This window comes from Perca fluviatilis, chromosome 22 (genome assembly GCF_010015445.1).
Source record: "Perca fluviatilis chromosome 22, GENO_Pfluv_1.0, whole genome shotgun sequence".
NCBI classification, from domain to species: Eukaryota; Metazoa; Chordata; class Actinopteri; order Perciformes; family Percidae; genus Perca; species Perca fluviatilis.
The window spans coordinates 10,873,875-10,896,656 of NC_053133.1; the positions used below are offsets into that span (position 1 = coordinate 10,873,875).

Consider the following 22,782-nt stretch of genomic DNA (forward strand, 5'->3'; position numbering starts at 1 on the left):
GTAGGCACGCACGCACACATGCACGCAGGCACACACACGTGCAGGTAGGCACGCACGCACACACACACATGCACTGAAATAACACATACACATGCATGCACACACACTGGAACTTGAGCAGAGGAGAAGTTGAGAATGAGGTGGAGGGGAAGCGTCGACTGAGCTCAACTTGATGGTTTTTGAAGTTTTTCTTCAGTTTGTATGTGAGTGTGTTTGGTGATATTCAACGTGGGACAGAGCAGAGGAGAAAGGGGTAGGAAAAAATGGGGGTTTGCCCTGGGGTCACACACACATGCACGCAAACCCAAACACACACACACACACACACACACGCACACACACACACACACACACACACACACACACACACACACACACACACACACACACACACACTTCTCGGGCTGCTGTGGCATGTTTGGAGCAGTGCCTCGTCAGATTAGGGCCATGCTGGCTGTGTTTGATGGCCAACCTGGACAGACAAGGCCTGCCAGGCACAAACTGCTCAGGCACATGATGTCAGGGCGGACACACACACACACACACACACACACACACACACACACACACACACACACACACACACATATGCACATACACAAAAATTATCCCGCGCCAGACCAAAGAGACAGATGACACCCAGCATGAAGCTAAAGCCAAATCTGTAAGCATCCGCTGCGATCCAGCTGGCTAGCCCTAGGGTACCTGTCTCTGCGAAGTGGAATCAGCGTCACCCCCGTGAGCTGTCAAATTAGCTCACAGGGCTGGAAATGCTGAAGAGATTTGGCCCCTCGTTGTGGAAGAGCAAAAAGAGGGGGGGAAGGGAGGGTGGTGTTAAAATTTTTTTATTAATTCATCCTCCTGTTGGGAAAAATGATTAAAGTCCCAACAACATAAATCAGGAAAGGTGGACTTATTAGTGTGAACCTGTAAGCTTATTAAGGCACACACAGAACACATGTATACATACACACACACACACACAAACACACACACACACACACACACACACACACACACACACACACACACACACACACACACACACACACACACACACTCAGTTCCAACACTAACAAACACACACATGCACGCGCATACATGCTGATACTAGAAGATGCACATGTTCAGTCACAGAAAAGCAGTTATTGCATGCATGCGCACGTGCCTCATGACACACACACACACACACACACACACGCACACACACACACACACACACACACACACACACACACACACACACACACACACACACACACACACACACACACACACACACACACACACACACACACACACACACACACACACACACACACACACACACAGTGCCAGGGGCAAGTTTTCAATTACTGCCAGTGCTAAGCAGTCACCTGGGAGAGATGTACCATGTTTGAGTGGAAAGGCATTTCCACCAAGATTTTTTCCTTTTTTTTCTTTACCTCTTTTTGTCCCAGTTGTGAGACAGCTGTGAATGTCAGGCACATGATCAAAAATGACACTAAACAAAACATTAAATGTTTCCTTAGTGAACATTTACATCACAGGAAATGATCAAGGAAAGCCTGTCTGAGACGTGAGATTTGAAACAACTGTTGAATGTGTGAAAATGTGCATGATTGAAAGCCCTGAGGATTAAGTTGTCAATCTAGTCAAAATTAGATTACGTAGTTGCTGTGCTGAAAAACTGAAAACACAGTTCATTTACTTTTTAAGTATTGCAGCAACATGAAAGGAGACACCACATACTAAATGAACTTAAATACATAAAATATACATGAATAAAAACTACTTTTCTGTTACAGCTGTTTTTTGTTGCATCAATCTCAAAGGAGGAATGAAACAACATAAATTTGGCATTATAAAATGTTGAAAGACCCTCCCATGCCTTAGGAAATAATTAGACTGCACTGCCTTTAGCAAAAACAAAACAATATATATATACCCCCATTTAAAAAAATAATGATCTTTATTTAATTCCATGCCCTCAATTAAGGATTTTTTACAGACCCTAATTGTAATCTTTAAAAAAAAAAAGAAAAGAAAATTCACAATTTACTTTAACACAAGCACAGCTGAACATACAAAATGTAAAATGTATGTAGAGGCAGACCTACAGCTTAAAGCATATGGAAAATAAATGTTCCAATAATATTATTAACCATTTGCTTTGGTTTTAAATTCAGCTTATCTTTCATTTTCCCACTATAATTAGTACCAGTTATGTCGTACGAGTTAGTACGAGTTATGTCTTGAAAATTATTAGAAAATTACTCATATTTACCAAGATTACTCCAAAAATAATAGCCCATTATGATTTTCATTGTATCTTATTATGTAAGTATGCACCACTGCGGACCTGTTATGTCCATAGCTCATGGTAAAAAAGAGTTTTTTTATTCTTTTAAGTTTCTGACTCTTTTTTCCAAGACAGTGCACTGCCTGCAAATTAAGCAGGAGAAAGAACTGCTCACTTATTCTAACAAATAAATAGATAAACGATGGCTGCCAAGTTCTAGCCAGGGTAAAGTCCTTCTGGGCCCAAAGTGTCCCTGCCATGCTGGCACCCTAATAGCCACAGCAGGTTTTCTGCGTGTAAGGTGACATGGACAATAGTGAGGAGGTAGGGACTGCCAACAACAACAACACTGGTCCCCGGTGTGTGTGACAACACATTGACCCCTTTGGAGAGCCTGTCCTGCCCTGAGACAGACCAGTGTATGTGTGTGTGTGTTTGTGTGTGTGTTTGTGCGTTAGGGTGTAAGATAGAACCTGACAGGAGTTTAGCGCTGATGACCACCATGGCGAGAACTGGCAGCAGTCCTCCTTGAGGGAGATACTGTCACTCTTCTGTGTTTGTATGAGTGTGTGTGTGTGACTGTTCTTACTTGCAGAGCTTCTTAAGGCTTGAAAAGTGACATTCTTGTTTCTCAGTATGTCTTTTGAAAAATAATGTTTTCTTTGTGTCCACTTGAGTATAGTTCAAGCAGAGTTCTTTTAGTGGTCATTACAGCTTGAATATGTTAAATATTACAGAAATATGAAAGCAGCTAGCATGAGGTGGAGCATGGGATAAAGACCATTACGTAGCGTTTTACGTTATTACAAAAGGGCTAACTAGGATATGACATACTGTATATAGATGATGATATACAGCATGACATCTATAGTATCTCCATGACAACTGAGCAAACTCCATCCACTAAAGGGTTGGCTGTGGCTCAGAGGTAGAGCGGGTTGGCCCTCAACTACAAGATTGGTGGTTGGATCCCAGGCTCCTCAGGCCTTCTCCAGCTAAGTGCTCCCCAGATGCTGTATGTGGCTGTCCACTGCTCCTAATGGATTAAATGATGGGATTGAATTTCACTACATTGTGCACAATAATAACAGTTGTTATTATGATAACCTTGTTATTATTGTGACGAATAATACAATTTCAACAACAACAAAAAAGTTCTAAAAAAACTATCAGATGCGGTTGAAAAGCCGTGGAGAAAACTAGTAAATTGACCCTGAGTGAAGACTGGCTCTAGGGATGGCAATGGCCGTCGGTCATCAGTCCACCAATGTGGTCCAGACTGAAATATCTTAACAATTATTGGATAGATTTCCATGAAACATGCACGATCCCCAGAGGATAAAGCCTACTGACTTTTCTCTAGACTAACCATGAGGTTCATAATTTTGCCTTTTTAGTAATGTTAATCAGTTGGTCCACCACTTTGGTCCAGACTAACATATCTCAAGAAATGTTAAATGGATTGACATTGGTACTGAGATATCCCTGCTGCTATCAATGCAGGAGTGCCACTGGACATCCGTCGTGCATGTCAGTGTACAGCGTGGGATCAATGTTTCCTTTAGTTAGAAAGCAGAGTTAGATCACAGTTAGAGTAAAACTTGAATGGTGGACAGTGCCAATGCTGTCTGACTTCATCATTTTAGTACATCAAATATCTACATTCATATGATCTGGTTGTATTTTTCATTGCGTATTAACAACCACATGTTGAAACAGCTTCACAAATGCCACATTAGACACTGCCGTCTTTGAACGTGCCGAAAGTTATGGATTGCAGCTTTAAGCTACTTCTGCATTGCTTTCTCTTCTCTTCTCTTCTCTTCTCTTCTTCTTTCTCTTCTCTTCTCTTCTCTTCTCTTCTCTTCTCTTCTCTTCTCTTCTCTTCTCTTCTATCTGCTGATGTTTGTCCCTGGAGGAGCTCTCTTAATGTCTTTGACTAAACTTCAGCCAGTCTTGGCAGTGACGGTGCCCCATAGGAACATAGTTGAGAGGAGACCAATATGATTGTAATGGAGGGTTTGAGGGCAGGGTCTATCACACTGTGTCACCTATAAAAAGCACAAGCGCCAACTGGCAGGGTGCATAACACTCCTGGCTACAGAGATAAAAAGAAAAAGTCATATAAGCTACTCAACAGTTCCATAGAGCTGCTGTAGAGAGAGGGGACAGTTTCCTGTTGTGTCACACTCACCACTGAAGCATTGATGACGGCGGTGTCACATTAGCTGTAGATGGGAGTTTTCTTTTTAAATAAAAGCCTTGTGGAAAAAGTGACATTATCTTATTTTAGTGCCATAATGAAGAATTATTAGTTATTAGTTTTGAAGGGTGCAAGGAATTTTATGAAATCCTCTCCTCTGATGAATGCAGTGCCTTTATTTACAGTGACTAAAACATTTCAGTCATACATGATTGATTTTGTTCAGATTAAACTGCATCACCAACATATCTAATTTGCATTGCTGACATTGTAACAGACAGATCATTGAGAGCGGAAAAAGTTTCCTGTTATGTAAAAATGATTCAATTTACTCTTCAAAATAGTATTATTATTTCCACAGCGACAACATTACAATGGACCCTGATATAATTAGCCCTAACAAACAAGTAGGTACTTGATAATCATATAATTAGCATTGCAATGGCAGAACAGTGTGAAATAACATTAGGACAAATAACACACCATATTAACATCATGTCATCATGTCACTTGGTCAGTGTCATAACTTTTTACTTTACTAGTTCTTCTATCTATGCATCAGTGTACATTAACTGCATGTATGTTTGTGAGGCATCATCACATGCTCCTGTCCCTGAGGTTAATAGATGAATGAAGGCTGTAAAGAGGAGCATGACAGCTGTAAAAGTCACAAGGGGAGTCCGCCACCGCCGTTAAGAAGGCAAAGTTTCCCTCCCTCTGGGTATGACCTGAGTGTGTGTGGACATATATATCTCTGTGAGGAAGTATAATGGTCATATTGTGTGTAAAAAAATAGCCATATATGTATGCATTTGTGTGTGTTTCTTCGTTCTGTTTGCATGTGTGAAGCTGATCATGAAGCTAAATGCCACACACTGGAGTCTATTGTAGATCCTATCAGAACTCTATCAGCACCCGGCATAATCAACAGCGTCTTTCATTGCTGACTCACCCTCCCACCTTCACCCCTGAGGCAGGCAGTGTTTGTGTGTGTGTGTGTGTGTGTGTGTGTGTGACACCGTGTGTTTGTATCGTCAAGATTTCACTTCAAAGACTTGTGGTTTTGGATGGGTCAAAGCTAATGAAATGCTGAGGCATCATTGAGATGAAGTTATAGTTCATCGTGTGTGTGTGTGTGTGTGTGTGTGTGCGTAAACCTCAGCAGAACAACATTAGAGGATCAGGAGGTACAGAGATGACTTTGTGTTTTCCTCTCTTAAATGTCGATTTCACACCACCGTCGTTTGCGGTTGCTTTTCATAGAGGCCAATGATCAGCTGTGTGTCATGTGCTATTAAATATAGCCTGAATAAGGAGTGTTTTTTGGTCTTCCCTCAAGATCAAATGGTATTAACTGCACCAAAACACACTGTGTACAAATCAGCGACTGTCCCTCTGGGTCAATAACTTTAAGCAGGAGTTAACAATTTTTAGGGCATAAATTCTCTTTATGACATTTAAAATTAATCAGTAATGCTTATCTATCCAACTACGGTTGGAACTATCTTCTTTTGGAATGCAACTGGCACTTGGATTTGAGGGTGTGAATTGAGGCCCTTGGCCCTACACTTTGACAACAAGGCCCACTGGCTATTGTACTGTACAGAAAGGCTGTAATTAATTTCATGGGACCCAGCCAGTGAAAATAAAAGTGGCCCTCAACAGTGGCCAATCTGAAAATTGGAGAATTAGCTTGTCTAACCTTTTAGCAATCTGTCTTCTGCTTATCCATGCATGCTCAAAACCCTCAATCTACCCTAAAGCTGAAGGTTTTTGACATGCAATACATTTGAACTGAATATATACTGTATATATATATTTTTAACAAAGATAATGAATCAATAGTGGTTTATGTTGCCGTGCCTGCTGGCGTTCTTCATGAGGGGTTGATTGTATTTTGGATTACTACACCTTAAATGAACTTTGATAAACAGGAAACCCAGAGATCCCATGTATTTCAGAGCTGAATATAAAGGAAAAGTTATTTTATTCTGCAGCACAACTTGGTCACACTTCGCTCTACGGTACACACAATTGTGAGTTGTTACTGAGGAACGAGTGAATGAAAGGGCAATGTACAGATGTTTGTTTGGATTTTACATTCACTGATCCAAAAACAAAAATCTCCTGTCAATGGGCACAACAGTACAGTCTAACCACACCAGGAGAGATGGCCAGAGAAAAGGCAAGACGTTGCCGTTCCGCAAGGCCAGCAGAAAGAGTATTTCTAATAGTGTTAAGTCACAATTAAAAAATCTTGGGTAGATTAAGCTTTATGTTGAATTAACTTGAATTCCATCATTGCTTCAGCCTTGAGGAGCCTTGAGCTGATTTAGAAATGAAGTGGGTGAAATCATGGAGGGAGGACTGACTGAAGCTCTGCATATTTTCAAACTAATCATTATCTAATCTAATGTATTCAAAGTTAATGCTATGAAACCTTGTTTATGTTCTATTACATTGTCATCAGCCCCTTGTTTTTTAATCATTAGGGAAATGAGACACATTACAAAAAGAAAGTGCTCTGAATTTAACTCCAGGTTTTAATAAATTTGTCATCACAAATTAAAACCAAACTGTTATAATAAAAAAAGATCTGGGATCAAAAAATTCATCGCCCTGGTGACGTATGCAGATGAGGTAGAGGAATATGCAAATAGGGAGAGTGTTGCTGTTTTTTCCCATGGAGGTCAAATTACAGTAAATGGCTGAGGGCAGTGCTCTCTACTCTCTGCCCACCCAGCAGTCCCCCCCCCGCCCTCCAAATATCCTCTATGCTTATTTCAAATGCCATCCTCCCTGTGCTGCACTCTCCATTTTTTTTTTCAAAATACACCCCCCTGTCACAGGGTTTCAGCTGCAATTACTTTTAGTATCACTTCTCAGTGAGAAGTCAACTTCCCTGGAGGCTTCCTATCAGAACCTATTACAGCAGGGGGCCAGGCTGAAGTTAAGTGGCATGACCTGTGGGTTGGATGGAGCAGGAGAGGGGGATAAATGTATGGCTAATTTGTGGAACATTTGAATAAAGGGATGAGGATTGTGACAGGGCCACACAATGTGACGGCACGGCAAATGAGAAGTCACTTGAAGGCCAAGTGTAGCATGGCATAGAATCATTTTAATAGGATAGTAAAACATTTTTAAAATTTTGCGTTTGTGTGTGACTCAGAAGAATATTTTCCACATTTTCTAACTATTGCTACAGGCCCGTTTTCTGAACTCATGCTGCTGAGCGGGTCGACCCTCTCCCTCGCTTTTTTGCCTCCTTCCCCTTTAATTCACCTCTTACCCCCAGGCCAAAACCATAACCACATGAATGGGTGCATGACCACACACACACACACACACACACACACACACACACACACACACACACACACACACACACACACGCAGACAGAAAAATGTGAAGGAGCTGCAGCTGAGGTAGATCAGCAGAAGGGGTGAGGAGCGATCGAGGCGGCTAATTCAACAGTTATCTGTGTGTGTGTGTGTGTGTGTGAGAGAGAGAGAGAGAAAGAGAGACTTAAGGTGCAATCTTGTGCAATCTCCTTGCCCCAGGTCACACATATGTACTTTAGCACCAACGTGCCGAATCAGCCACCCATCTCTGATTGATGAGCTGAGTGGTTGCATTTCGTAAAACTCTGGTCTCGCTGCACACCTGGGATCCTTATGCAATCCAAGGTGAGGCTGTGTCTTGCAAGAGATAGAGACAGAGTGAATAAAAACAACATAAGAAATTCTGTTGGCATAAATGCATACATATGGTGAAGTGGTATTTGCAGATTCACAATAGTGATATAAAACCCTTGGAGCCACAATTTGAGGTAAGCAATCAAACAGATATCCGATTCAGTTGTTAAAATAAGGATGTACTTTAACACATGGTGTTGAAAGAGAAGATCAGCATGTATCCATAGTACTGTGAGATAGGCATTCACTAGCCCTCTAATCAAAAAGTTAAACAACTTTAGTCAACTTTGGTCGTCATTTCTACGTATTATGATATGAGCAAGTATATAGATTTGCTAATGGAAGTCAGACATTGCGAGAAATGAGACGTCAGACAGTTCAGACAGGTTGTAAACAAGTCATTGCTTCAGCCAAATGATCTACACCACTTTAAAATGTACAGTGAACACACACAGTGTGCATTCACCACGTAGGTAAGTACCGTAACAAACATACGTATTTTAACCCAAACCACGATCTTTTCCTGAACCTAACCAAATAATTTTGTTGCCTTAACAGGCTCTGCACTGCAGAGCGGATTGCTTGTGTTGCTGGACATTTGTAGTAAATTGCATTGAAAAATAGTGCACAACTTTTTGTAAGATATACGAACAGTTGTATGAGGATACGTTGAACAACTAAGGTCAGTATGGTAGGTCTAAATGGAACCAGGAAGCTGTAAAAGCTGAATTTACATTTGACTCGAGGGCTTACTGGATGTCCTACAGCGAATGTTTTGACTAATAGTTCAAGCGGCAGTGGGAAGATCCACCTCGTGTCATTACTAAATATGGGACAATTCCCTGCTGTTGCCATATTTAAATCAGTTCAATTAATTGTAGCTAGCTGTGTGTAACTGAAAGGAGAAAATAAAGAAATAAGGCTTTTTTTTTAAACATACATCATGCTATTTTCACTCTCAACAATATCTGTTAGCATCATGCTAGGGTCCCCACATTGTGTCTTCGTGGCTACTGAACCCCTGTGTGTAGTTAATTTTTTTTGTCTATGCCTTTCCAGATTCCAGCAACTAACTTGGTGAGTACAACGTTATCACAAATGATATAAACAATGACCAAAACTAATACAGTAGAAGGTATTTTGCACTGGAGATGGCAAATAGTTATGATTGTGTTTTTTTGACACATGAACACAAAATGTGAATTGTACCTTCCTACTTCTTGAGAGGTTAAGCCACATTTCTCTCCTTCATGTCTACAGGAACAACTTTACTAGAACATAGTTGTGGAAAACACATGCCTCCGCCCCTCCCTACTTGTGTCCGTCATAGCTGCATCCATTGCTCATACACTCATGTAATTGCAATAGACAATCAGATGCCATCTTTATAGGCACATGGTACAACTGTCACTATGTGTAAGGCCGGGATAAAGCGCGGCCGATAAGTCCTGTCAAAAGAGCTTAAGACATGCTAACGCTCCCCTCACCACCACGCGGCGCCGATTGTTCCACTGAATCAGTCAGCGAGAGATGGGGAGTCCTCTTCTTAGCAGATGTCGCGACCGATGCTCTTCCCTCTCCCTGATGTTGTTAATAAGAATTAATGAAGAGTGGTGGCGGGTGCATGGCTGTTTGTTGTTGTGTGGGTGGAGCGGCAGCTGTCTTTCTAATATGGTTAGTAAACCCAAGGTGACAAAGGTGTTGGGAGATGATGAGGAGGTGACATGGGTAAAAGCTGATCGCTTGACTTGTTTCCCTCATGAAGTGAAAGCAGTGCTTGAGGATGGTTCCAGCAGCTTTTGCAGCATGCTTTTTTTGGTGAAACTCAGGTCTTGTTATCCTGTTATGATCCCAATGAATCGCAGGGTCCACCTCGCCTCCAAAACCCTTAACACTATTGTGTAGGCTTACTGGAAGCTAGAATCTTTCCAAAGTATTTGATGGCATTTTTATGCCTTTATTTGAAAGTTGATGGTGAAAGGAGACACTGGGAACAGAAGATCATGACACGCAACAAGGGTCCTTGGCTGAACTAAAATTTGATGTTGCAGGTTGGATCCCCCATTCCCCATGCACTGTGCGATAACGCCGATCTTGCAAGTTGATTGCATGTCACAGTAAGCGAGACTGGTTTGATAAAATCTTGGTTGCAATCTGTGTCAGACTGTACGACATCAATTTCAAGGCATGCCAGATGCAGTGTGATGAATTGCTGTCAATCAATGCTGTGTAGTATATTCTACATAATTTCATGCCATATTTTGATTGCTTGAAATTTTTGACGCTGTCTTTAGGTAGGCTGTTTTTGGTCTCCAAAACTCTAAATCTTCCGTCAGCATGTGTGTCTAGAACCACCGTTTCAGATTGACAGCCAAAGATTTCATTGCATCTCTCTCACATTTTATGACTATCACCTTTTCCATGCTCTGTCAATTTGACAAATGGGGCCCCCTATATACATATGATTTGGTATAGTCCTGCAGTCCACCTCTTATAGAAGGAAATTGTTTTTTAATAACAGTCTCTTGGGCAAAACTATCATGGTCAGTTAGATATATCTCCCTTAGTGCTAACATATTAAATGAATATGTAAGTGTGTCTTGTTGTTGTGTAGCTGGACCAGGTGTGGGGTTGACTTACTAATACAGGCCAGAAATAGGGCCACCTAGAGTCATGACCTCTGGTAGTGATGTAATATCCTGTCCATTAGGTCATGTATAAAATTATTAATTTTCTATTATAAGGCTTGTGCTTATTCCTGGGCCTTCTTGTATGGTTTGCCTAGATGGGCCTCTGTAGTCAATGCATCGCTGTATATTACTATTGTCATGTTAAACTTGTTGGTGACAAAAATTTGTCTGGGAAAGCCCCAAATCGCAGTGTTTAGTGACCTTTAAAGCAACAACAACTTTAAAGTTCTGCAGAATAAGGGGCTCTTTGTGAAGTCTGTATTGTAGGAGTCAATAATGAAGACTGTGTGGACACTTTAAATATCAACTTTTTCCGTTTTGTTGAACCTGCAATTTGGTTTCGTTTTCACAGCTTTTTTTCACCTCTGCCCCTTCATGCTCTGAGAGAGAGAGAGAGAGAGAGAGAGAGAGAGAGAGAGAGAGGCCACAGCTTCACGGTGAGAGATGAAGTCATCAGTAGATACCTTATTGAACTTTGACCTCTCCCTCAACGGCAATGGGGAGAGGTCAAAGGTCAACAAGGCTGCCGGGGGCAGTTGGTAATCTGGGTGGGTGTTGAGCGTGTCGATCCAGGGCTTCCCCTGCTGAGTGTTGCTCCTCTCGCCTTCAGAAGTTGGTGGGAAGGTGGCCTTTAATTGGTGCCTCTGTCCTGGTTACCCCGCTGTGGCCTCATCAGTACGTCTGGCTCTGACTTCACCCAGGTTCGATCAGCGGGGAGCCCGACTGTGAGACCGTACCACACTAGCTATTTGAGATTCTGCCAACAGTCAGCACACAGAGCCATACAAGAAAAGAGTAGTTTCAAAATGACTAACTAATCATCTTTGTATATTTAGGTGTGGATGAGTTTTGAATCATTGCTGGAAAATAAAGTTAAAAAGTCAAGCCAGAAGCTGATGAACCCCCCCCCCACAAAAAAACAACAACAACCCCAAAAGGTAGCGTTTTTTGGCACGGGCGAAGCGGGCAGCACTTTTTCATGACACATGGGGGGGCGGCACATTTCTTTAAACCAATCCCAATCGCAGCCCAAGGCAACGGATATCCGGCCTGAATGAGTGAAATCCGGCAGAATTTCCTTCGGCAACGGAGCAATCGCGGAAGCGGAATGTCAAAGATACAGAATCTCCAGTTTATTTGAGTGCACGTCAATTTACCATCACCTTGATCACTTTACTTTCTATATTTTGAGTTTTGTAAATTATATTTTGGTCTTCTGTAATTCTAATCTTTTTGAAGGACATTTTGGCTGTGCCTAAAAAGGGCGTGGCAATTTGATCGAAACGTGACACAAAGTACAAAGTATTCCTGATTTAATGGAAATGTCAAAATCAACAGCATTCAAAAGAAATGCCAAAGTTAACAAATTAATGCGAAAGTAATTTAAAGCATGTTTTATTGTGTTAAGCTGTATTTAATTGACAATGGATTTATTGAGAGAATGTTTCAATGGAAACGATAAGGGATGTATCTTTTCATTATAGATCACTGATATCCATAACAATAAAGGCATTTTCAATCCTACATGGTCTGGAACCATGGTATCACCACAAACACGAGGATAAAAGCTTCTTTAATGCTAGACCACATCATAAAGTAGTCACAAGGCTTGCTCAAATGACTGCAAGCTGTTTTTATCCTTCATATCTTTACAACACTTGCTGCCAACACACAGCCAGCTGTCTCAGTGGAACTCCATTGAACTCGTCTTCTGGCTGGATTACGCAGAATTAATTCTTGGAGAATACAAAAAGTACACACTTAAAGATCGTGCACAGAAGTCAGGGGTCATGAGGTGTGCATCCCTCTGATTTATTGGCAAAGGATGAACAGCATGGTAACATCAGATTATGAAAACCACTGAAGCTATAAGCAACAGACACAAAGATATGGCGAGTCTGTTTGGATGCAGGAAATGAGAAATGTGGCTGAAAACATTTTAATAGGACAGTAAAGAACAACAGAAACTTTGATGCAAACACAAAAGCATCCAGTCTTCTAAGATTTATCCAGACTAGAACAGTCAATGTTTGTTAAAATACTTTAGCGTATTTTTTAATAGTTCTATACATAAGCAAAAGCAATGATCACTTGAATTTAGCTCAATAACATGTATTTTTCTGTTGTTCTTTGTCTACTTATCATTACCTTCATGATGTTAATTACAGGGTCTGCCGACACGACGACGACATGGCCTGTTAACGGTGCCAATAGCACACCTCCAGCCAGCAGCAGTAAGGCTTTCCGAGGCACGGATCATTGTTCACGTCACAAAAAGATCCCTCGGCCTCTGGGTGCTCTTTTTCCTTTTTCCTCTCTATGGCCTCCCTCCCTCCCTCCCTCCCTTCGTCCTTCTCTCGCCAGTAGCCCCGTGGGAGAGCGAGGGTTGAAATGACACACAGTGGCTGACTGTCGCCCAGGGGTCTGGGTTCTGGCCTTGGCTGGCTGGCTGGCTCTGTGTGGCAGCTGGTGAGCCCGCTGCCCTCTCTCTGGCCTGCAGCATCAACAGTGGTGGTAGTGGGACTGATTGGAGCCTCACTCTGATCTCTGACTCTGGGGCTGACGCTCAACTGCTCACTGCTGCCCACACGACTGGTGGTGAGGAAGTGGGACAGAGAGCGGATGTAATCACACACACACACACACACACACACTGTCCAGTGAAATGGCTTAGAGTTGCATGTAAAAAAACATAAAATCCTAAGAAAACAGTCCTGATAGGGATGCGAGCTGAGAGAGACGACTATGTTCTTTAGGGCAGAGAGCTGGCAGAATGACTGTGGTCATTATGGGGTTATGATGCTGAACCAGCAACCACATTTATTTGGACAAACTGTTGCAGGAAATGCATTGATATGGCCTGAAGGACGCTGTTTGTCCTGAGGACATAATACCAGTTAAGTAAAATCTTTGAAGTCTTTTAAAACCTCTCCAAAAAAAAATTAAACCATTAAACCACAATTTATAAACAGAAACACCTTTTTAACAAGCTAGCAGCACTTCACCGCAAACAGTACAGCTTTCCCTTTGAAAACAACCATACAAACGAAGACTTCCAAAAGTCCTACAAAAGAATTTGCAACAAAAAACATAAAAGACCAACGTGAGTGTCTCACATCTTTGCTCCATAGTTACTGAATAAGGGTTAAGACACCAAACTTGTTTTAGTGTGAGCAGGACTAAATGATTGAGAAGTTAAAGAATATGAACCGAACTTGAATTTATTAGTAAGCAATCCCTTAATGGCGTTTCAGTTCCTCATACACTAAAGCTGTTAGGCTTTAGTTGTTTTGTTATTAATTTCCATGGTTAAACATATATATTTAAAAAAAATCCAAAGAGCAAACAGGGTTTAGGTATGTGACCAGGACAAAACATTAAGGCAGGAATCATGATCCGATAAAAGGAGATCTTGGATAGAAGTGACTATGTGGAAACCTCCTCAAATTGTGATAATGAAGCAATACGCTCTTGGATTTTAGGAGATAATTTGCCTAGGTCTAGTCCAACAGACAGACGAGCTTGTGATGAGTCAGGCTGGGATGGGAGGGGGGTGTGGGGGTCGCGTCTCAGTGGTGTTTGCTGGTGTAAAGTCTGTTCCTGGGCACAACTACGGGAGGGAGGTGGTGTCGGATGCCGGGGTAGTGCTGAATGTGGTCGAACCATCGCGTCACGTTCACATACTGCTCCTTGTCCTGGATGGCCAAGTCCACCTGGGTGAGAGGGGAGAGGTTCGTCTGATTATAGAAAGAAAAACTTCAGCCACAATATGTGAAAGCTGGTGAGGTTGACAGCGCTAAATCCGTCTTATACAGTATATGCTATTGGCCGTGAAAGACAGAGGGCATCGTTCTTTAATATTTTATGTAATTAAACAAATGTCCTGTGTTACCAGATTAGTTTTAATGCATTTTATATTATTGGAGATGATCCGTTTCTGTCTGTAATTTTGTGCAAAAAAAAAAAAAATAAGCAAGTGAAAAGAATGAAGTTGCAAACGATTCATGTGATTTAGAGCTGTGGTTCCCGACCTGTGGGTCGATACAAGTCTGGTCACAAGATGACTTAAAAGGATAACAGAAATGTTTCTGTTCCTTTACACAAAATTATGTTTAATTTGTTCAGGTTTTCTTAAATCTTATTTATTGTCAAATAGTGGATACTTTCACTTCTTCATGGCCTCTAAAAAAAAAAAAAAAAAAAAAAAGAATTGAAATAAATCAACCCGGGAAGGAAAAATCCCTAAATCAAACTGATCACAACTCATGTCCACACAGAAACCATAACCTGCTAGTCACAAGTTAACAAGGTTTCATTTTGTAGGGTCACAAGCCGAAAACATAGGAAAGGAAAATATTTTCTTGAAATGTATACATTTACGGTACGGAAGGCTTATAGGTAGGCTTATTACCACTGTTTGACAAGTCTGTGTCCCTGGTATTTCACAATGAAGGTGGCAAACCTAAACATAAAAAGGATTATACCAGAATTCATCAGGACGTCCTTGGAACAAAATCTTATTAGAAGTGTGCCTTTTCATTATCTCATTAACTGGAATGTGGAAATTCGCCACACAGACAACAGTCCAGCCTAAAACCATTCTAGCATCAGTCAGGTTTAATGTTTGTGTCATGTTGTTTCCCATGAATTGAGCATCAGGACAGGCTGTGGTTAAGGGTTGGGCTAGCTGACCCCTTGTCCCCGAGGTTAAAAAGCACACTGATTGCAAACCAAAGTGACGCTCTTCTGCCTGGTGGCGGGGGGGCAACCTTCCATCTCCGCCACAACCACTGACATCTCTCAACATGTGATCTCTCCCTCCCTCCATCTCATTCCGTCTTCCCCATTTCTGAACTCACTTTCTTTGTCAAACTGGAAGGCACAACAAACTTACTTGTCCCTGGTCTGAGGCTAAAGACATCACTTTGTGCCACATCACTTTATTCCTCTGAAGAGAAGTGAGAATGTGTTTATAACCCGTGTGTTCATTGCCAACTTGTCCTTGATGCCCTTTGGCCATATGACTGGTCTAATTGTGTGTTATGCACTGTGACAAATTGCTTATTAAAGTTGTGGTTTGACTGAAGTGAGCGCTGATAGGGAGGGAAAAGGATAGATGAAGGGATGGATGGATGGAGTCTCTGGAAAATGGTGGTGAGAATGGTACCGAGACAAAACAAATCAATCACATTTACCCCTGAATGTGCAATCCCACACAACTTTGGAAAACTAGGCAAAACATTACGTCCAAGTTTTTTTTTTTGTTTTTTTTCAAATGTTTAGTTTACTTCATGTTTTACTTTCAGTCATCATCAGTAACAAAACGCTTTAAATGTGATCTAGTATTGCACGTACGTGAGTAACAGTTTATCTGAAAACTCAAAAATAATAAATGTTTTTGAAGTCACAAGTTCTGAAACAGCAGCCCTGACCCAAAGCTAACCTAAATCAAATCCATATTTCTTTTCACCAACTTGCATCGTTTGAAACTCAGTATATGTTTTGGCGACACTACCACATTACAGTTTAAATGATAATGAGCCCTCGGAAATCAGAACGGTGTGACACTTAAAGGTAGTCTGGGGAGTCTGCTCTGTATTTTCTACTGCACAAGAGGCGTGATCAACGGGCATAGTTCAAATGACTCTGTACGCAACTGGATAGTCCTCCAACCAATCAGACTAATCCCAACATGGCATCATGACTTTGCGTAAACATACACGCCACTTTCCTAAAGCCAAATGGCGTGTTATCTGTACGCATTTTGAGCTATCCACGTGTATGTCTACACTGTATACAGTGGATGTAAACATACACACCAAGAATGTGCCGTACTATCGCGAGAACAACGTCACGTGCGTTTAAAAAAAGAAAAAAAAAAAAAAAAAGGTTGGGTTTAGGAAAAGAACATTGGGAAAGGACCCCGGCTCTCCTGGGTGAAATTCCTGTGTTTTACCCATCCGCGGACTTATGTCCTTTCATACTACTCGCTACGGCGAAAAATCACACGTAATGTAGGTCAATGGCGGCCGAACGGCGTTGATAAACACGCTAAAAAGCGATTATGCAAACAAAAAGCTGCTTGCCTTCGCTTCTCTATCATCATCGTGTTAAACCCGCCAATAGCGCGCCAGGTGGATAAGCCAGTTTGTGATTGGTTCCCGCAGATTTTGTAACGGAAGCAGGATAGATAAACGTACAGGTTTCCAGCCTGAGCTGCAGGGAGAAATCAAATCGCCGGCAGATCGGGCTGGGTTTACCCAGTCTAACTTACAAGGAGCAGAAGTGAGAGAAAAGGTAACTTACTATGAGTGGATGGATTCCATAGTACATGAAAGGGTCAGCTAAGGTGAACTGGTTGCCAGCCATGTAGACCTTGTCTTGCAGGTAGAGGTTGAGGTCCTGCAAGAATCAGTTTCACAACATAACCAGCTATGCAAATGAGGTCATTCATTTATGCATCATGGTACGTATTTCTATGTAAAGCTGCTTGTCTTGACGTGACAGATGAATACATTAGGGAGGAAAATTTACACAAATCGCTAATGAAGCCTCCTTTCAGAGAGGCGGTGTTGTTGTTGGTCATGACTTATACTAAACAACTCAACTAGTTGTGGATTTATCGTACAGACGGACGCTTTTGTGCTTTGCTGAAAAAGAAAGTGAAACAAAAGAGATAGTGAAGTGATTATGCAGCTCTGTAAAGTAAGACTTCCGTCCATTTTTTATTTGTTTTTACAACACTGATGGACACTACAGACCTGAGGGGGGTATGACAGCAGGTTCGTTAACCTATATATCTGTGGGTGCGTGAGCTACATGAGTCCGGATCCTAGCTTGCGTGTGTGTGTGTGTCTGTGTGCTGTGCTATGTGGGTAGGAATAATATGTAACCTGAGGGGGTTTAGCATCTCTCCCCATGACTGGCGACTTAGCACAGATGCTGTACAAAACAGGCTATTTGTTTAATTCGCTACCAAATGACTACAACTCTCTAATGAACAAATCTAATGAAGCCGTCCTAAACTTGGGCATCATGATGTGCGTTTCTCAGTCCAAGACTATGTGTGCAAAGTCGTGCATGGAAGTGCTGGTCCCAGGGGAAGGGACCATCTTTAGCACTTGTACATTGTGCGAGGGGAACCCTCCACGCACACAGAGCATCTTGGGGGCAAATGGAGTTATTGTGCGGCAACAGTGGGTGATGTCAAACAAGGCATGAAGACTGCAGACTTCCTCCCCTTCCACAATCAGATCCTTGCTTTTCTTAGCCTACAGCCATGGAGCTGAAGCCCAGTCGAGCATCAGAGGAGAGACAGCTCTCCTGCCAGCCCCACCCAACACATGGAGCTCCAAACCTGGGTTCTTCTCTACCTGCCCCCGCCTAAACTGTGCACTCTCTTCACCGGTACATTCAGATAAACAGAATTTAGACAGAGTACCATTGTATAACAAAAGAGTTAGGGGCAAACACTTACATTTAAAACAATATGAAAACTGTGCAAGATTTCTTCTATTTTTTGCCCTTTGGGCAGGTCATGTACAGGCTAGAAATGCACAGCGGGTCATTTTTCATTAAACAAAAATGGAACTAAGAAATAACTAAGAATACCACACAAGATATATTTATACTATTGTAATTCATTGTATGTCTTTGGGCCAATTTCTTTCGGATACTTTTGTATAGCCACACACACACACACACACACACACACACACACACACACACACACACACACACACACACACACACACACACACACACACACACACACACACACACACACACACACACACGATCCAGATACAGTGACCTCACAGTACGTTTACTGTCCCCACACAACCTTTTACTGGCCCTCTGCCTTCAGACAACCATTACTGTTGAGCCTAGCTCAGAACTCTCAACATTGCAAAGTCTGAATACCATAAAATGTTAAAAGAAAAAACCCATATAGGGCTGCATGATATGAGTAAAATATCTAATTGTGATTATTTTGACTGATATTGCAATTGTGATATGATTCACAATATTGGAGGGAATGATCATTTTTGCATTAATCTAATATTCATTGAAAACTATATTAAAATGATTACGGTGTGATTTGTACCAAACAAGGCTGGGGCATCTCTGCAGCACCACAATACTTAATTCAAATAGGTCTGACACATATTTTGCCTTTTAACAAATTATGCTCCCCCCCTCCCCCCGTGATTTGGATGTTGCACTAGTCCATATTGCGATCTCGATAAAATTGCGATTCATTGTACAGACCTAATCTCATATGAAATTAATGATGTTTTCTATCTTTCACATTAATGGTGCATAGATTTCTGTCAAAAACAGAGAGCAATCATAATTTATAGATCAGGAAGCCTGTAATGCAGTACATGGAGTTCAAGATGGTGGTGGTCTACGTTGACTAAAGACAAAGTGGGAACTGAGATGTATCTAGATGTAACTGGCTGGATGCTTGAGCATTTGGTTTATTAAAACCAATAAAAAAAGTTGACTTCTGTGGCAGCAGGAAGTACTGGCCTAATTGATTTAAGGTGGAGTGACAGACTTTTCCCAATATTCAGCTATCTTTAGGTTCAAGGCCAAATTGGCCTTGTGTGTTTATTATCACATTACATGAGGGACAAGATGTTCACTTCAGAAACAGGTCTCAGCTTGAAAGACTATGAGTTTCTTATTTGCATCCTGGGGTGAGAAAGTTGACAAGAAGTCTTGCAGTCGACAGTTTTTATCTCCGGGTAATTTAATGGGAGATGACTAGTGTGCTTGAGAGAAGAGTGTTAAGGACGGAGCTAAAGCAGCAGGACAGGACAGGAGGCCACCGGGCTCCAAAACTGAGCTGCTCAGGGCGACTTCCTTCTGTAAGTGGCACCATTAAAATATTTAAGAGGCCTGTCCAGATAACATGCTGCCGCATAGCATGACTCCTCAGCCATGCCACAACAGTGTGTCTCGCTGAGACATGCGCGCTCGCACGCACACACACACACACGCCCACACACCCGCACACACACGATAGTGCCAAGAGGCACCTAGCATCCAGCAGACCAGTGGCTGCCGATCCATTTCACGCTGACTGGCGTTAGGCACATTAAAAGCATTTTTACTCTGCTGTGTGGGGCCATGTCACTGAAGGGCCATACATCAGTCTGTGTTCCTGTCACTTGTGCTTTAACAAGACAAACACACGCAGTGGCCTAGCTGATGGATAGAGAGGGGGAATGTGAGAGAAAATTAGATGTTATGGCACCTTAAAGGTAGGGAATCATTTTTTTAAATATCCCCCCCCCCCAAAAAAAATAAAAAATAAATAAAAAATATTAAACACAGAATCAGCACTTACAAGCTGGAAGCAAAAGCTTGATTCAAAGCTTGGAATCTACCAATAAAATGTAGGACAGTCATAAATTGAGATGCACTTGAGTCTACAGATGGAACACAACAGCAATTTTTAAGAACAAGAAAATAATTTTCTTGAATATCAGCTTCTCTACCTTCAGGATGGTCTTGATGTCTTCCTTTGTGCAGCCGTCCAGCTTGGTGACTCGGTACTCCAGCCACTGCTGCACCACAGCCCTGCTCTCTGCACACTCTCCCAGCAGGTTTGGGCGCTTGGCCTCTTTCACCAGGTGACAGGCGATAGTCACCAGCCCTACCAGTGGAGGACCATTATTATTCTGTAGCACAGGTATCTGCATGGAGACATGAGACAGGGAGAGAGCAGTGAGATGGAGAGAGTGAAAAAAAAGTGATTTTTGTTGATTTTATTCAAGTTTACAACAATGAGGCAACCAGACATCACACGTCCCTGGATTTGCTTTACAACTCCTTAAAAAACATGTTTGTTCAGTTCCAGAGACAGCAAAAATGCACTCATGATAACTTTACACATTCATGAATAAAACTGTTTGACTCTGAGGGAGTGTAATATGCCTGTGATTATCAACATTTCACTTAATAAAACAGATTTATTAAAGGAGATTTGAGCATGTAGGTTAATATCCAGAGTGCTCAATTTGGGGATACAAGAATATTTGTTTTCAAAATTTTTCATAAAGATCGGGCTATGTTAGCCATCAGGACATAAGACTTGAAGATACATTTGGTGTTGTGTCATTCTCCTCCCCCTTTCAGTCATCAATACTGAAGGTTCAGTTCATTGGACGGGCATGCGCAAAGCATATGGTTCTATTTCCATTGTGCTGAGTTGTGGAAATAAGACAGCTGGCATTAAAAGGTTGTTGTTGCTAGATTTGAGTATCAGCCTAACCCATGAAAAAGATCACTGACTATCAACTGATAACACAAGGTAGATCTGCCACGACAACTCAGATTTTAACCTATATTTTCAACACACGTGACTAGCTTGTTAGCAATATCTAGCTAGCTACTGTGTGCTGATTACAATAGCGTATAGGCTTCCTATAAAATGAAATTGCGGTTTAAAGCCAAAAGTGGACGCCACAAAAAATTTACGCTCATGTCACCTTTTTATCCGCCTGTGTACTGTACTTGTTCGGCTTTTTCAATCCTAAGTATTTCTCCAGCGACGATAGCTCCCGTAACGCCATGTTTCTGATTCTGACTGTCACAGGAGCAAAGCAGTGTGCGTTTGACCTGATTGGGTAAAAGACTCAACTCCTGCCCACAACAGCTTGACTGACTGTAGAGTTAACCAATAACAAACACAGCACGAGAGTCTGTCATTACATTGCATCAGTGAATGACCATCGTCTGAATAAAATAAAATAAAATAAAATAAAATAAAATAAAATAAAATAAAATAAAATAAAATAAAATAAAATAAAATAAAATAAAATAAAAAAAATAAACATAACATTTGAAACTTTGAATGATTCAATTAAAATACCATATTACTTTTGACACTTATTCTTTTTTTCCCATTTGTTTGATCGGCTATATCAGTCATTTCACAATGAGAATAGGGACCACAAAGCCTATGCGAGGTTTTGGTTTCAGTTCACATTTTTAAAAAAGTAAATTATTTATAGGCCACATTGGAGATAATTTTCACACACAGCTACAATATTATAAAAGTTTTCATTTCAAAGATTGTTATGGTTATCAGATAAATGCTAATCATAGATTATCATAAAGTGCCTATGAGTAAAAACAAACAAACCATGCTTCTGTAGGTGTTCCACTATCTAAACTGATGTGATTTGTTAGTATGCTTGACCTAATTACTTATTTAATCTGGGTTCATTTAAAGCAAACACACCATATCAGCAGTTTTCAATATATTGTTATTGCTAATGAGCATATATATACCGGCAGCATTCCATAGGTGGGCTCAACTCTGTAATCCAAACCTCCCCAGCAGTGTGGGGTTAACTGATAAAAAATGAGTGTTATGCAATGCTGCCAGTTCATGGTAACATGCCTGTTTTTTTTTTTTACAGAACTTTTCCACGAGGATTTGTGGTTAAATGGAATCAACATGACAGTGGAAGGTCTGGAGTTTCAGTCTGAAGTCCTGCAGCAAAGTGTTTTTGTCTGTCTGTCTCTGCAGTGTGTCCTGGCTGTGACATTGTGTGTGTCGTGTCTGTTTGGATTTGCACTGTGCCTCTACGATTTCTCCATAATGAAATGTCACCTGTCAGTCAAAACTGGGTTTATTAAGTATATACTGTCCAAGTGTGTGTGTGACTATGTACTTGTGTGTGTATGTGTGACACCATAGAGACTGACAGCTGGGCTGAGGTGTCACACTACAAGCTTTCTTTTCAGCCCCAGCGGTCCCACTTTGTAACAGCTCACCTGGATGACAAGGCTCGAGGAGATGTCAGCGACTGCAGCAATACAAGTCAAATTCATATTATTGCTCTGGATTTTTATTGACGTTATTCAGA

General features: G+C 41.4%; 1 protein-coding gene across 1 annotated transcript; it reads right to left on the reverse strand.

Annotated features, from left to right (window-relative positions):
- Positions 1-12,665: 12,665 nt before the first annotated feature.
- eef1e1 (eukaryotic translation elongation factor 1 epsilon 1) lies at positions 12,666-21,533 on the reverse strand. The gene is made up of 4 exons (XM_039790535.1): positions 21,397-21,533; positions 20,404-20,601; positions 17,201-17,296; positions 12,666-14,607 (listed from the first exon to the last, which is right to left on the reverse strand). Exons 1-4 carry the CDS (start codon positions 21,478-21,480, stop codon positions 14,464-14,466), a joined length of 522 nt encoding a protein of 173 aa, XP_039646469.1. The 5' UTR covers positions 21,481-21,533; the 3' UTR covers positions 12,666-14,463.
- Positions 21,534-22,782: the final 1,249 nt, after the last annotated feature.